This window comes from Hyperolius riggenbachi, chromosome 3, assembly GCF_040937935.1.
Source record: "Hyperolius riggenbachi isolate aHypRig1 chromosome 3, aHypRig1.pri, whole genome shotgun sequence".
NCBI classification, from domain to species: Eukaryota; Metazoa; Chordata; class Amphibia; order Anura; family Hyperoliidae; genus Hyperolius; species Hyperolius riggenbachi.
In genome coordinates this window covers 88,468,471-88,481,565 of record NC_090648.1, presented here as the reverse complement: position 1 = coordinate 88,481,565, position 13,095 = coordinate 88,468,471, and the positions used below count along the sequence as shown (strand labels likewise).

The following is a 13,095-nucleotide window of genomic DNA, read 5'->3' as shown; positions in this document are numbered from 1 at the left end:
AGTGCAGCAGGGACAGCCACGATGCTGATCTCTGATACTGCGTGCATGAATGTGTGTGCACAAGGTGGTCCTCACTCACACAGATCACTCTGCCGCCTACACACGCCAATGTACATAGTGTTCCCATCATCACCAACCACTTCATGTCCGAACATGGTTCTTCCCTTACAGAGCAGAGCAATTGGGACATTTCAGGTATTTTCCTATTATGATACAGCAATAACTTTGTAATTGTTTAATGTGAATCTAAACTGAGTAAAATTAAAATAAACACATGAGGTATCTGCAAATAAATATTACATACTTACCTCGCCGTCAGTTCCTCTTAGAATCTCACCATTTTCTTCTTACAATGATTCCTTCCATTTCTGACAAGATTTTGTCAGAATTGAAATACAGTATAGCAGTTACTGTCAGTTATATATCAGTTTCTGTCAGTTATAACTGAAAGGGCAACTGATGAGCAAGGAAATGCTTGTTTCCCTATGGCTCATGTGGGTGATATTACAGTTTAACAGTGTGCTGACCAGGAATCTGTTATGGGGTAATGGTCATTTTAAAAATGGAGAACATAAAATTCCATCGATCACAGTGGACAAACAGGACACAGGAGAGGAGAAAGAGATTGATAAGTAGACCACACGGGAGGCAAGTATGACATGTGTATGTTTATTTTTACTTTAATTTTAAGTTCAAGTTTGCTTTAAGCTACCTAAATGTAATTTTACCTTCTTAAAACAGAAGGTATTTTTGATAATTCAGCTGTAAGTGAGCAACTGTGGATTTTCCATGATGCATCACTTCTGAAATTACTTCTTTATAACCTTGAAAGCAAGGCAGCAGCCTGTTTAGGACTTCTTGGTCCTATAAGCTTTTGGGTCACCCTTGGGTATTCCTCACTAATGGTCCAGACCCTATCCCATAGAGCATACATGTCAAACTTTGGCCCGCGGTCCAAATCTGGCCCTCAGAACCATTAACTTTGGCCCTCAAGTGGTTTACCCACTTTGCATTATATTTGGCCCACTCTAGACCACCAGAGAAGCTTTATTGGAGCTGAAGCCCCTAGAATACCAGGGAAGCCATATGGAGGAGGTCAGGGGAAAGCACTAAACACTAAGGAACTGTATAGAGGAGGGAGGACCACTAGACACCAGGGAACTGTATAGGGGTTGGAGGGGGCCATTAGACATTGAGGTCGGCCTGCGACTAGGTCCCAGTGTACAGTTTCAGCCCACTTTGCATTTGAGTTTGATACCCCTGCCATAGAGCCATATCAATCCATACCATGCACTGATGAGGACCAAGAAGGCCCGGTTGCCCCGACTGACACTGCCCACACCCTCAGCAGGTTCGGGTACATTTTCCAGTTTATTGATGATGAAAGTTTGGATGATTATAAACACTGGATGAATAACTAATTTGCATAATGAACAGAAGACAGATTCTATGTGCTTTTCCCCCATTTTAACAATCACATACAATTTTTGACAAAGTATTTTATTTTCTGTGCATTTCAAAAAGAAAAAGAAGGGGAAAAAAATTGGAAAATGTGTTTGCTTATGTATACCCTTTATCACAGCCCCTAAATAATGTTGGTGATGCTATCTGATATTGTAGCAAAGGCACTGGCAGGACACACATAAACCCGGGGCCTCCTCCTTCCTCCACCTGCGACGGAGGCAGGGGAGGGCATCTTGGCGCGCACAGCATGCGGCGTAGCGTCTAAGATCGGCACAGCTATAGCAGAAATACAATAGTCTGCGCAAACAGGTAATTTGGGCATTTGGCGATTGTCGGATGCCGAATTACATCTTCTTCCGAGTTCCTATGACTCGGAGGGGAAATAGTAACTAGCTCCACCTAGAATTTGTGCGGCAGTAGTGGGAGCTGTCATTTGGTTCATCCTGCATCAAAATTATGGGTGGCCACAACGAATGTATGCACCCACAACCTCCTCCCTCCCACTTTGCAGAGTAACACAAGGAGCTCTGTAATATTTACCTGTTCTCGCTGGGTAAGGTTTCCTCCTCTTCCTGCCGGAAGCCACTTGCTCTATGCTGCCAACCTCTGGTACATGTCATGTGATCAGGAGCCGGGTATGCAGCACAGAGCATGCCACTGCCAGGAGGCAGAGGAGACCTAATGTGCAGCGGGAGCAGGTAAATATTTTTACACAGCCAATGATCATTTTGTTTGTTGGAGGGCCCAGGGGAGATAGGTACAGCTTTGGTGCTTTCCGTAGTCCCTCATTGTACTATATCAATAATGTGGTGGAAAAAACAGCAACAACGGGAAGGAAAAAGGTTTTAAAGCAAGGCTTCAGCTACTGGTGGAATTTTTTGCCAGTAGATGCTAATGTTTAGTCCCAGGCCAAAGCCTGAGCATTTTTGAAGGGGGAAAGGAGGGGGTAAGGTTAGTTTGGGAGCAGGTGCTCGGTACAATAATACATAACTAAAGCTGGTGTCAAGTGAAGACACCATAATATGAGTATTATTTAGGCCTAGAGTAGAATAGTTAGGGGGTGTGTATGTGGGGTGGATCGGCCATCAGAAGAGTTGAAGTAGAAGTCAAGTGAATGTTTAGAGGACTATTTACAATTTGACAAGCATCATGCAAATTGGTGGATTCTCAGTGAACCAATGTGATGCTTTGATCACTGGCACCTGAATGGTTTCTAATTAGGAATTGTTTTGCTCTTGCTCAATAAGGCTCCTTATTGAGGACCTGTGTGTGGCTAAATTAAGAGTTACTGTTGCCAAGAGACATGTTTCTAAATCCAAGCTGAAATCTCTGTGAAAAAAACTGATACTTACCTAGATAGAGCAAAGCTTCTGGATTCTCCTGTGTTCTCCTCGCCCGTACTGTTGGTCTCTGAGACCCTCTAAAAAAATCCAGGCAGCACTGCTCTTCATGCGCAAGTGTGGCCATGGTACTCCCATGTGAGCAGTGCATGGCTGCACCTGTGCAGTAGCATTGAGCTGCTCAAACACGAATGGCTCAGGCAGGGGCGTAACTAGAAATCACTGCCCCCCCTCAAGACTTTGGATGCCCCCTCTCACTTTCTGGACAGGTAAGCTGAGAACCAATGTTATTCAATTGGATAATGCACACTTGAAGCAGAATTTGCTATGCAGACTCCTCCAGCATCGATACAGTACAGAGCATCTTGGAGGGGTAGAGAGGCTGGGGCTGTGCACTGTACAAAAGACCCTGCTGAACACTGAATAGAGAGAGACTGTCTACAAATTTTTGTCTACAAAACTTTGTATGATTCGTTATCAGTGGCTGAGCAGATGCAGTCATTAATTGTGCAGAGAGCAGACAGAATTTTTTTTCTCTCCGTGCCCATAGTTGTCATTCTCTCAGGACAGGGAAAAGACACTTCCCCCACGGGGCCCCCTTCTGCTTCTAGGCCCCCCTGCAGCAGCATCCCTTGCAGGGTCTATTGTTACGCCCCTGGGCTCAGGCATACTCCTTAGGCGCGGTGGTACTCATGCAGTTGCAGCACGGCAACAATCTCTTATCTGTTTTTTTCAGGGTTCCTTCATGGCAACGGAGACGGAAGGATGTGGGAAGCTCTCTGCAGGATCCAGGGGCCTCCCTCTACCTAGGCAAGTATATTTATAAGTGTAAATAATAAGTGTATTTTTGTGCCATTTTCAGTTCAGGTTCACTTTGAAAGGATCGCTGTAAAAACAGTGTCAGAGATTTGGGTGCAGCCAGCGCTGCCATAGACCGTAATAGGTATTATGGATATAGCGACACTCAGGGAGTAATTTGGGCGCTGTCAAAAGATGTAGTCCAAATTAGTATAAAGACACTGTAATTAGGCCACCAGCAATAGCTGGAAGCTGAATTACATCTTTCCCCCACTATCCATGACAGCCTGGAGAGGGAATAGTAATTAATGACGCCGGGACTTGTGCAGGAGCAGAGTTAGCAGTTTTTGGGCTTTACCCTGCGCCCAAATCACCCGGCTTAATTATATGTACACCTTTAAATGGAGAATGAACATAACTAAACAAACACATAAAAGCATTGGCATGTGTGGGAACAGAAATACAGAAGTAAAGACGCCTTACCTTGAGTAAAGGAGGTCAGCATTATGGCGGTTGCACAGAGACCACACAGAACCAGCCAGACCCCCGCCATCCCGCTCGACACAGCCCTGTCACTGAGCACTCCTCTGTAACATCACCGCACTAACCAGAGCACTGCAAAACAGAGAGGAGGGAATCTACATTAGCATAAGCGGCAAAACTCCTAAAATATGAGCTCACAGTAAAAACACAAACTGTAGTAGTGCAGATCAACATTATTACAACATGTACCGCGTTATTAATGTCGTTTCTCTGCCAAGGACCCCCTGTTGATGGTAACATCAGATCTAGCACCACTTGGCACATATGTATTCATTAGGAGTACTCCATAACTGTGTATGAATGCTTTCCAAACATTCATTTATGCTTTTAATTAATGGAAAAAAAAATATGCTTATTCAATTTTTTTTAAATATAAGATTTAGAATATTTTTGATTTTCAAAACCTGCTACTATATAATAAATTGACTCTGAGAAGTTCAAGTACCTCGTGAGCTGAATAGAAGCACCTCTCGAGTTGTGCACACTTCCAGAACCTACACTGCAGATGACCTGAGATTTTACTACAAGTTTTTTTTTATTTTTTATAAATAATATTTTTTATTAATTCTTTTTGGTTAAAGCGGAATATAACCCAGCATTTCAACTTTGCTCTAAAACATTATTTACAGCATATTATATGCAACCAGCATATTTTTTTTTTACTAGACCAGCATTGGAAGGGTTACACACAGAGCTTTAAAGTTCCTGGAGCGAACTGCTCCCTGCAGCCGAAGATTAGATAGATACATTTAAGCAAAACAAAATGTAACAAGTGAGGAATGTTACACACTCTTTGGCTGTCCTCCAGCTCCTGCACAGTCAGAGAGAGTGAGTCACATTCCACAGTTGTTACATTTTGATTTGCTTAAATGTATCTATCTAAACTTCAGTCTGCATTTCTCTCTGGGAACTTTAAAGCCCCTGTGTGTAACCCTTCCAATGCTGGTTTAATAAAAAAAAATGCTGGTTGCATGTAATATGCTGTAAATAATGTTTTAGAACAAAGTTGAAATGCAGGGTTATATTCCGCTTTAAACAGAGAAAAATAACAGTAGCTATGGCTGCAGCTTACAACCACTGCTGCAAGGTAAAAAAAAACAAAAAACAATCAACGAAAGATATATACTTTTCTACAACTTATCAGAACATTTTTTCCCTGCGTTTTCTCCTAGGTGATATTTTCACGACTTGGAAACAAAATGCATTTTAAGTCTCTGATAAGCAAGAAAATACTCAAAATAATTCTATTAGTAGTTTTACAACGACTTTTTGATACTTTTTCAGTTGCAAAATGCTCAAAAGTTATTTTAAAAGCAAGATGAAAACGTATCTCCCAGGAGAAAACTCAGGAGAAACAGTGAATTGCATTTGGCCTATGGTCTCGGTCTGTTCATGCCCCCTCCTCAAGATTCCCCCATCTCCCTTTTCAGGAGTAAAGGTTAACTGTATATGTGCCATCAGGTTTAGTTACATAGTTATTTTGGTTGAAAAAAGACATACGTCCATCGAGTTCAACCAGTATAAAGTACAACTCCAGCCATCTCCCTCACATATCCCTGTTGATCCAGAGGAAGGCGAAAAAACCCTTACAAGGCATGGTCCAATTAGCCCCAAAAGGGAAAAATTCCTTCCCGACTCCAGATGGCAATCAGATAAAATACCTGGATCAACATCATTAGGCATTACCTAGTAATTGTAGCCATGGATGTCTAGTTAAAACTCAGAAAACTTGTGGCGTTAAAAGTCTAACATTTCCTAAGCCCACATGTACGTGCATGAATATTATTATGCCCAACTATCTAGTTTTGCCCCAGAGGCAGTAGAAATACTGTATTTATAGATGTTTAAAAGCCACTCACTATCTTTGTGTGTATGTGTATATATTTATTACTATTTATATAGCGCCGACATCTTCCGCAGCGCTGTACAGAGTATATAGTCTTGGCACTGAACTGTCCCTCAGAGGGGCTCACAATCTAACCCCATACCTCCTAATTTTTTTAGATGAGAAAGAGGGACACTTAAGCCATGCCCCTGCCATGCCCCTGACCATGCCCTTGTCACACCCCTTAGTCACACATACCATAAAGATTTCATAAGAAAAATTTGTTGTTTTATAATTCAAACCACAGTGATCCTTTCTATCCTCATTAATTTTCCTTCATATTAACATTTTAAAATTAGTAATATATCAATTTAAAGGATCGGAATAAAGTTTAGAGTTCCTCTAACACATTTTGTAGTAGAGAAAAATATATACAGTATTTACATAGAAAGAGGGATAAAGTCCAGAAAGAGGGACACATGAGGAGGGAAGAGGGACAGAGGGACAGGGTTCCCAAAGAGGGACTGTCCCTCCAAAAAAGGGTCAGTTGGGAGCTATGCTAATCCCCAACCATAGTACTATGTCTATGTATGTATCGTGTAGTGTATGTATCATATACTAGGGCCAATTTAGGGAGAAGCCAATTAACTTACCTGTATGTTTTAGGGATGTGGGAGGAAACCGGAGTCCCTGGAGGAAACCCACGCAGACACAGGGAGAATATACAAAGTTCATGCAAATGGGCTGCAAGGCGAGAGTGCCAACCTCTACGCCACTGAGCTGCATATATATATATATATATATATATATATATATTAACCTGCAGCACAAGTACCGAGGAGCACACAAGTACCGAGGAGCACTAATCAATATAGGCTTGAGAAGTCAGCCACTCAACACGGGAACCGTAATGAGGACGGGCCTCAGGTCACATCAATGAAAAGTCTTCAGAGAGCAGCAGAGATGCTTTCCTGTACTGGACTGATTGGCGAGCTGGTTAGTGGCACTGGTTGTACTCGGGCCACAGACAACTTGCCAATCTGTAGCTGTTATAGCGATGTATCAGATTGAGCATATTTGGAAAACACTGTAGATGGCAGAAGAGGAATTGTTCATTAATGAAACCTCAGAAACTCCTCAGTCTTCCTCCACTGGCCCTCTGTGCTGAGGTGTATCCATAACTCCCAACTTTTTGAGATAAGAAAGAGGGACACTTAAGCCACTCCCCTTGCCACAAACACGCCTAATCAGTTCAGTAGAAAATCACATACATTAAATCAGATCTGTACATGAATCCTGAAAGAGGGAGACATTGGGAAGAGAGAGGGATAGAGGGAGCCACGTGTATCTATAGGGTGAGCTGCCCCTACAGTCATGGAGAGTCTCTTCCTCCCGTCCTTCCCAAACAGTAGTTGTTGTGGCCACACTTATTATGGGTGGGGAACTCATGGTGGCTGCACTCATTAGCATGAACTCTTTCACTAAATAGCAGTTAACTTGGCAAGCGCAGGGAGCGCACAACAATTTTACAGTTACAACAATTACGTAATGTGCATTAACACAGCCCCCGTTACCTAGGTAATGCGTATTGCTAGGGTAACGCATGTTACGCTACTTGCATTGCGCATTAACTAGGTAATACAGGTTGCTATAATTGCGCGATGCGCATGATGTAAATGGCCTAAGTGGCGATGATGTAAATGGCCTAATGCGGGAGCCTAAGCTCCCCTGCAGTTACACCACTGCGTATGCGTTTGTTTCATGAATCAGCTCTCCTTATTTCTTTATCTCAGGGATTGGCTCTTCTTATAGTTCAGGTAAAGAATAAATAAGGTGAGATAATACAGGAGAAAAGCTTTGCAAATCAACTCCAAAGTGTTTGCATATGGAAACAATTTGTACGGGGTCCAGTCTCTTATATTGGATTATGTCTGGCTTTGAAAACCAACCACTATATAGCAAAGCCTATGTTATCTGGAATTCAGGAAAGCGGAAGTCTCAATTAGCCGGCATGCCTGAGAGGAGAACGGAGACTGCACTTTTGGGGCGTTTCATAGGGTTTTGGAGGCATTTTAAATACTTACTCCAACGATGTCCTTCTTTCAAGGAAGGCACTCTACACTGCAAGACAAAATGATTATAATGAATGGTCCCAAGCCTTGGCCCCCTTGAAAAAGAGGGTAAACTTCATGTGTTCAAGGACCTGGTATTGCTGAAGAGGGTTTACACCAATAGAAAATGTCTCAAAAAGTTTAAAAAGGTATTTTCACACCTACTTGCATGAATATTATTACGCCCAACTATCTAGTTTTGCCCCAAAAGCGGTAAAAATACAGTATTTATAGATGTTTAAAAGCCGCACACTATCTTTGTGTGTATGTGTATATATTTATTACTATTTATATAGCGCCGACATCTTCCGCAGCGCTATACAGAGTATATAGTCTTGTCACTGAACTGTCCCCCAGAAGGGCTCACAATCTAATCCCATACCTCCCAACTTTTTGAGAGGAGAAAAGGGACACTTAAGTCACACCCACACCACACCCCTAGTCACGCATACCATAAAGATTTCATTAAAAAAAAGAAAAAAATTTGTTTTATAATTCAAACCACACTGGTCCTTTCTATCCCGGTTAATTTTCCTTTATGGTAACATTTTAAAATTAGTAATATATCAATTTAAAGGATGAGTATAAATTTTAGAGTCAATCAAACACATTTTTAGTAAAGAATTATATATATTTACATAGAAAGAGGGGCAAAGTCCTCAAATGAGGTGGAAAGAGGGACGAAGGGACAGGGCTCCCAAAAAGGGACTGTCCCTCCGAAAGAGGGACAGCTGGGGGCTAAGCCCTTATTAATGCATAAAAGAAAGATTAAAAAAAAATGTGTTGTTTTATAATTCAAACTATACTGGTCCTTTCTATACTGGTTTATTATTCTTCATATTAACATTTGGAAGTAAGAAATGCATCAATTAAAAGTATTGGACTAGCGTTTAGAGTCACTTAAACACATTTTTCAGTAGAAAAATACATATATTTACACAGACCTGTACATCTTTCCAAACAGAGGGACAAATGAGGAAGAAAGAGGGACACGGTTCCCAAAGAGGGACTGTCCCTCCAAAAGCGGGACAGTTGGGAGCTATGCCGCTCCTAGGAAAGCTGCTTGCGCCCTCCTGTGTGTGAGACAGCGTGAGGGAGGCAGCGACGTTAGGCGGTAAGCACATTCAGGACTGATGTAAACGGTTCCGTGTACTCTGTGAAGTATTGTGCAATTTGTCCGCACTCTCTAAATGAAGAAAATAAATAAATACTGTCAAAAAGCAATGACAGAATTGGGGCTTAAAATTGGCCGCATGATGACATTATCAAAATATGGGCTGCGGAAAGACTGAATCTAAAATGCAAACTGCAGCACCACAGCCCTATTTCCTCAGCAAGAGCAGAGTGTTTCTAAGGACTCAATGACTTTACTCCGATCCCCCCCCCGCCCCAAATATTATCATAATGTTCTTCACAGGAGAGGGAACATAGTATTCCGTATGTGATTCCTTTAAAGGGAATGCATAATGGCTCATTATACATTTGTTTTTGTTGTAATCTGCATCATTTACATTTATTTTCAAAACATTTTTTTAAAAAACACACAAAATATGAAATATTACAAATGAATGTTTAAGTTTTAAAGGACAACTAAAGTGAGAGGGATATGGAGGCGTGGGCTGATTTGAGGCAAGGCCACAAAGGCCATGGCCTAGGGCAACAGGAAGTGAGGGGCGGGCAGTGGGCTGACACACTAAGGCAGTTAAACTGACAAACATGTAAGCCACAACAGTCACAGCCAGCGGCTGTCCTGCTCTCACAGGGGTGAGCAATGGAGCACAGGTCCTATGCTCCCCCATCCTGTGCTGTGCTCCCCCCAAGCACAGTACAGAATGGGGGGAGCACAGGACCAGGGAAGTACACAGGATCAGGGGAGCACCAGACAAAATTAGGGGAACAAATGGGACAGCACACCGGATGTGTGGTGTGGTGCACAGGATGGTGGTGACACTGGTGACAGTGGGCCTTGGGCTTAAAATGTCCAGTTCATACACATGCTACATAATCTTCAGCCGAGTCGGTTGTTTGGTGCCCCCGTGGCTGGAAATCTATGGCATATACAGCCACCTTTTAATAACTGTAAAGTTATTACTAACTATAAAGTCTGGTGGTGGAGAAATAAGCATCTGGTGCTGTGTATGATGGTTTGTTCTACACCAGTACTGTCCAACTCTGGTCCTCGAAGGTAAAGGTCCTCAAACGTTTTTGGCACAGCTCAAATTAATTGATGGAACGGAGTCAGGAAAGGTGTGGCTCATCAAATAGAACACATTTCTCCATCCATCCTAAACACTGGCATGGATATGGCCCTTGAGGATTGGAGTTGGACAGCCCTATTCGATGGCCACGTAAGTCATGTGAAGAGAAACCTTAAAAAGTAACTCCCTCTTCAAAAATTCAAGTACAAATTTCATAGCATACCATTCCTCCCTCTCACACTTAAGCCTCTTTTCCACGGGCAGTTGCTAGGCAGTGAAATGCCTCTCAAACTCTCACTCAACTGCTTGCTGCTGCCTGGTAACTGCTCACTGCTGCCTGGCAACTGCTTGCTGAGCACACAGTTCAACTGCTCGTGGAAAGGGGGCCTAAACGATTGTGAAATGTCAGTTTACTGAGGCTGTTACTGTATGGAAAACTAAAATTACTAACTAGTGAGGTAAATTACCAACTTATGAGGTAAATATCTCAACAAAGGTCAATTCACAAAGATTAGAGCGGTGAAACCAAGTTAGATGTTCAGTATTTATCTCCAGCCTGGAGCTGTCGGTAACTGACATTCAGCCATTCAGAAGGTTATAGAAGAAAGGGCACAGAACAGAGAAAAACTAAATAAATTATTCAGGATGGAAGATAGGAAAGTTAATAACGAAAACATATTTCTCTCATTTCACAATATTATGTAGTAATTAAAAATAGTTTATATGATACTAATGGTTTCAAGCTGATACAAATGTAATGTTTATTTTATGCAGCTTGGACTATCACTTTACTTATCAGTATAGTAATAAAAAAAAGGCTATCTGTATCACACCTTTTATACATCCCCACTGCACTGCAATAATCCATCAAATACCAAATACCTAATGATTTACAGCAAAGTCCCCGTTATCCGGAACTCAGGGACCCGGGAGTCTCAACTAACCGGCATGCCTGAGGGGATAATGGGGATTTTGTTTGGGGAGTTTTTGTGAGTGTTTGCAGGCATTAAAATGCTCACCGAGCCTTCGACGACGTCTTGTAGCCTTCCTGTAGCTCCTAGAGGGCTCCTAGCGGGTTACCGCATCTATGCATGCATCTTGGCATGCCATGTGACTCAATCATGGTCAGGTGACACAACGGCTTCTGTGTGCGGAGGATGCTGGAAAGCCCTAGGAGCAGCAGGGAGGCTACGAGATGTCGCTGGAGGCTCGGTGAGTATTTAGGGGGGGAGGTTTGTGCTTTTTCAGCTGGCTGCTCAAGCAACCGGCAAGCTCATGTATCTGTCATCAGGCGATCCCCGCTGGACTTTGGACTTTGCTGTACCATTCCTTAAAATGCCCAATAAAATACTGCAGGAAGTAAAAACTTAGTGAATTGTGATTCATGATCTATTACCGCATGTGTGAAAATCTAAAATTCTGCATAAGGCAAATTAACGAACATGACATTTTTGCCAAATGTGTCTCGAATTGAAGCCAAAATGTCTGTCCAGTTTTACAACAATGATACAGGACATAGAAAACACATACGGTTGTATACCTGTATGTACTCGAGTAGAAGCCGATCCAAGTATAAACCGACCCCCCAACTTTTACCTTAAGAAAACTGGGGAAAAAAAATTTGACCCGAGTATAAGCAAGGGATGACAAAAGCCACAACCACAACAACACTCACAGTCATGGCCAGCCACAACCATATATTAGAAAAGCAGCATAATTTCAGCAGATTGCAACAATAAGGCAGAACAGGCAGAACATAAGCCTACAATGGAGATGGACATGCAAAGAACTCATGTTGCAAAGTTTAAACTGGCATAAAGATAAAGCAAGGATTGCAGAGCCACAAAGTCAGGTATCTAAAACTTGTTATAGGAATGCAAGGATTCTCACCACTCAGTAGACACTGTTCCTGTATGTCTTCCAAGGCTGGAACTCAAGATGAGGTTCACTTTGACCTCCCATGGAAATGTCAAGTGTGTGGTCTCCCTCAGATGATGCACGGGTTACTCATAGAGTAGTGACTCGAGTATAAGCCGAAACCCCAACTTTTGGGCCACTTTTTTGGCCCACAAATTAGGCTTATACTCGAGTATATTCATTATATACAGGGTGGGCCATTTATATCGATACACCTTAATAAAATGGGAATGGTTGGTGATATTAACTTCCTGTATGTGAGGGGTAAAACTTTTCAAGATGGGTGGTGACCATGGCAGCCATTTTGAAGTCGGCCATTTTGAATCCAACTTTTGTGTCATGTGACACATCAAACCTATTGGGAATTTCACAAGAAAAACAATGGTGTGCTTGGTTTTAACGTAACTTTATTCTTTCATGAGCTATTTACAATTTTTTCTTTGTTTACAGCCATTGACATGTCGCCGAGGAGCGGATAGAAATTGTGTGGATGACACCCTACGAGACCACCCAACTCTGATGCTAGTTAGCAAACTGCAGTTTACAGTTAGCAAACTGCTTGCTAAGTTTCGTAAAACTGGTTTAGTGCTGTTGGATTTTCCAAAATGTGGATGCATGAAATCTGTCACTAATGAAGAAACATCAGTGGCTGTCCTAGCTTCATTCAGAAAGAGCCCACAGCGTAGCACCCACTGCATGTCACTGGAGAGTGGCATTAGTCGAACATTCCTTTGGTGGATATTAGCTACTTACAAATTGCACCCTTACAAACTCCAGCTACTGCAGTATTTTAACGAGGATGACCCAGATCGGCACACTGAATTTGCAGGATGGGCAAAACAAAAATTGGAACAGGACCCTTAGTTTATGCAGAAGATTTTGTTCAGTGATGAGGCAAA

At 42.2% G+C, this 13,095-nt stretch overlaps 1 protein-coding gene across 3 annotated transcripts in view; it reads right to left on the bottom strand.

Moving 5' to 3' along the window:
• ADGRL1 (adhesion G protein-coupled receptor L1) overlaps positions 1-13,095 on the bottom strand; it is a 652,811-nt gene that overhangs the window by 331,243 nt on the left and 308,473 nt on the right. For all 3 annotated transcript variants that reach the window (XM_068274518.1, XM_068274520.1, XM_068274519.1), the window contains exon 3: positions 4,086-4,217. In XM_068274518.1, the coding sequence (XP_068130619.1) occupies positions 4,086-4,155 (70 nt within the window). In that variant the 5' untranslated portion in view covers positions 4,156-4,217. The remainder of the gene's footprint in view (positions 1-4,085; positions 4,218-13,095) is intronic.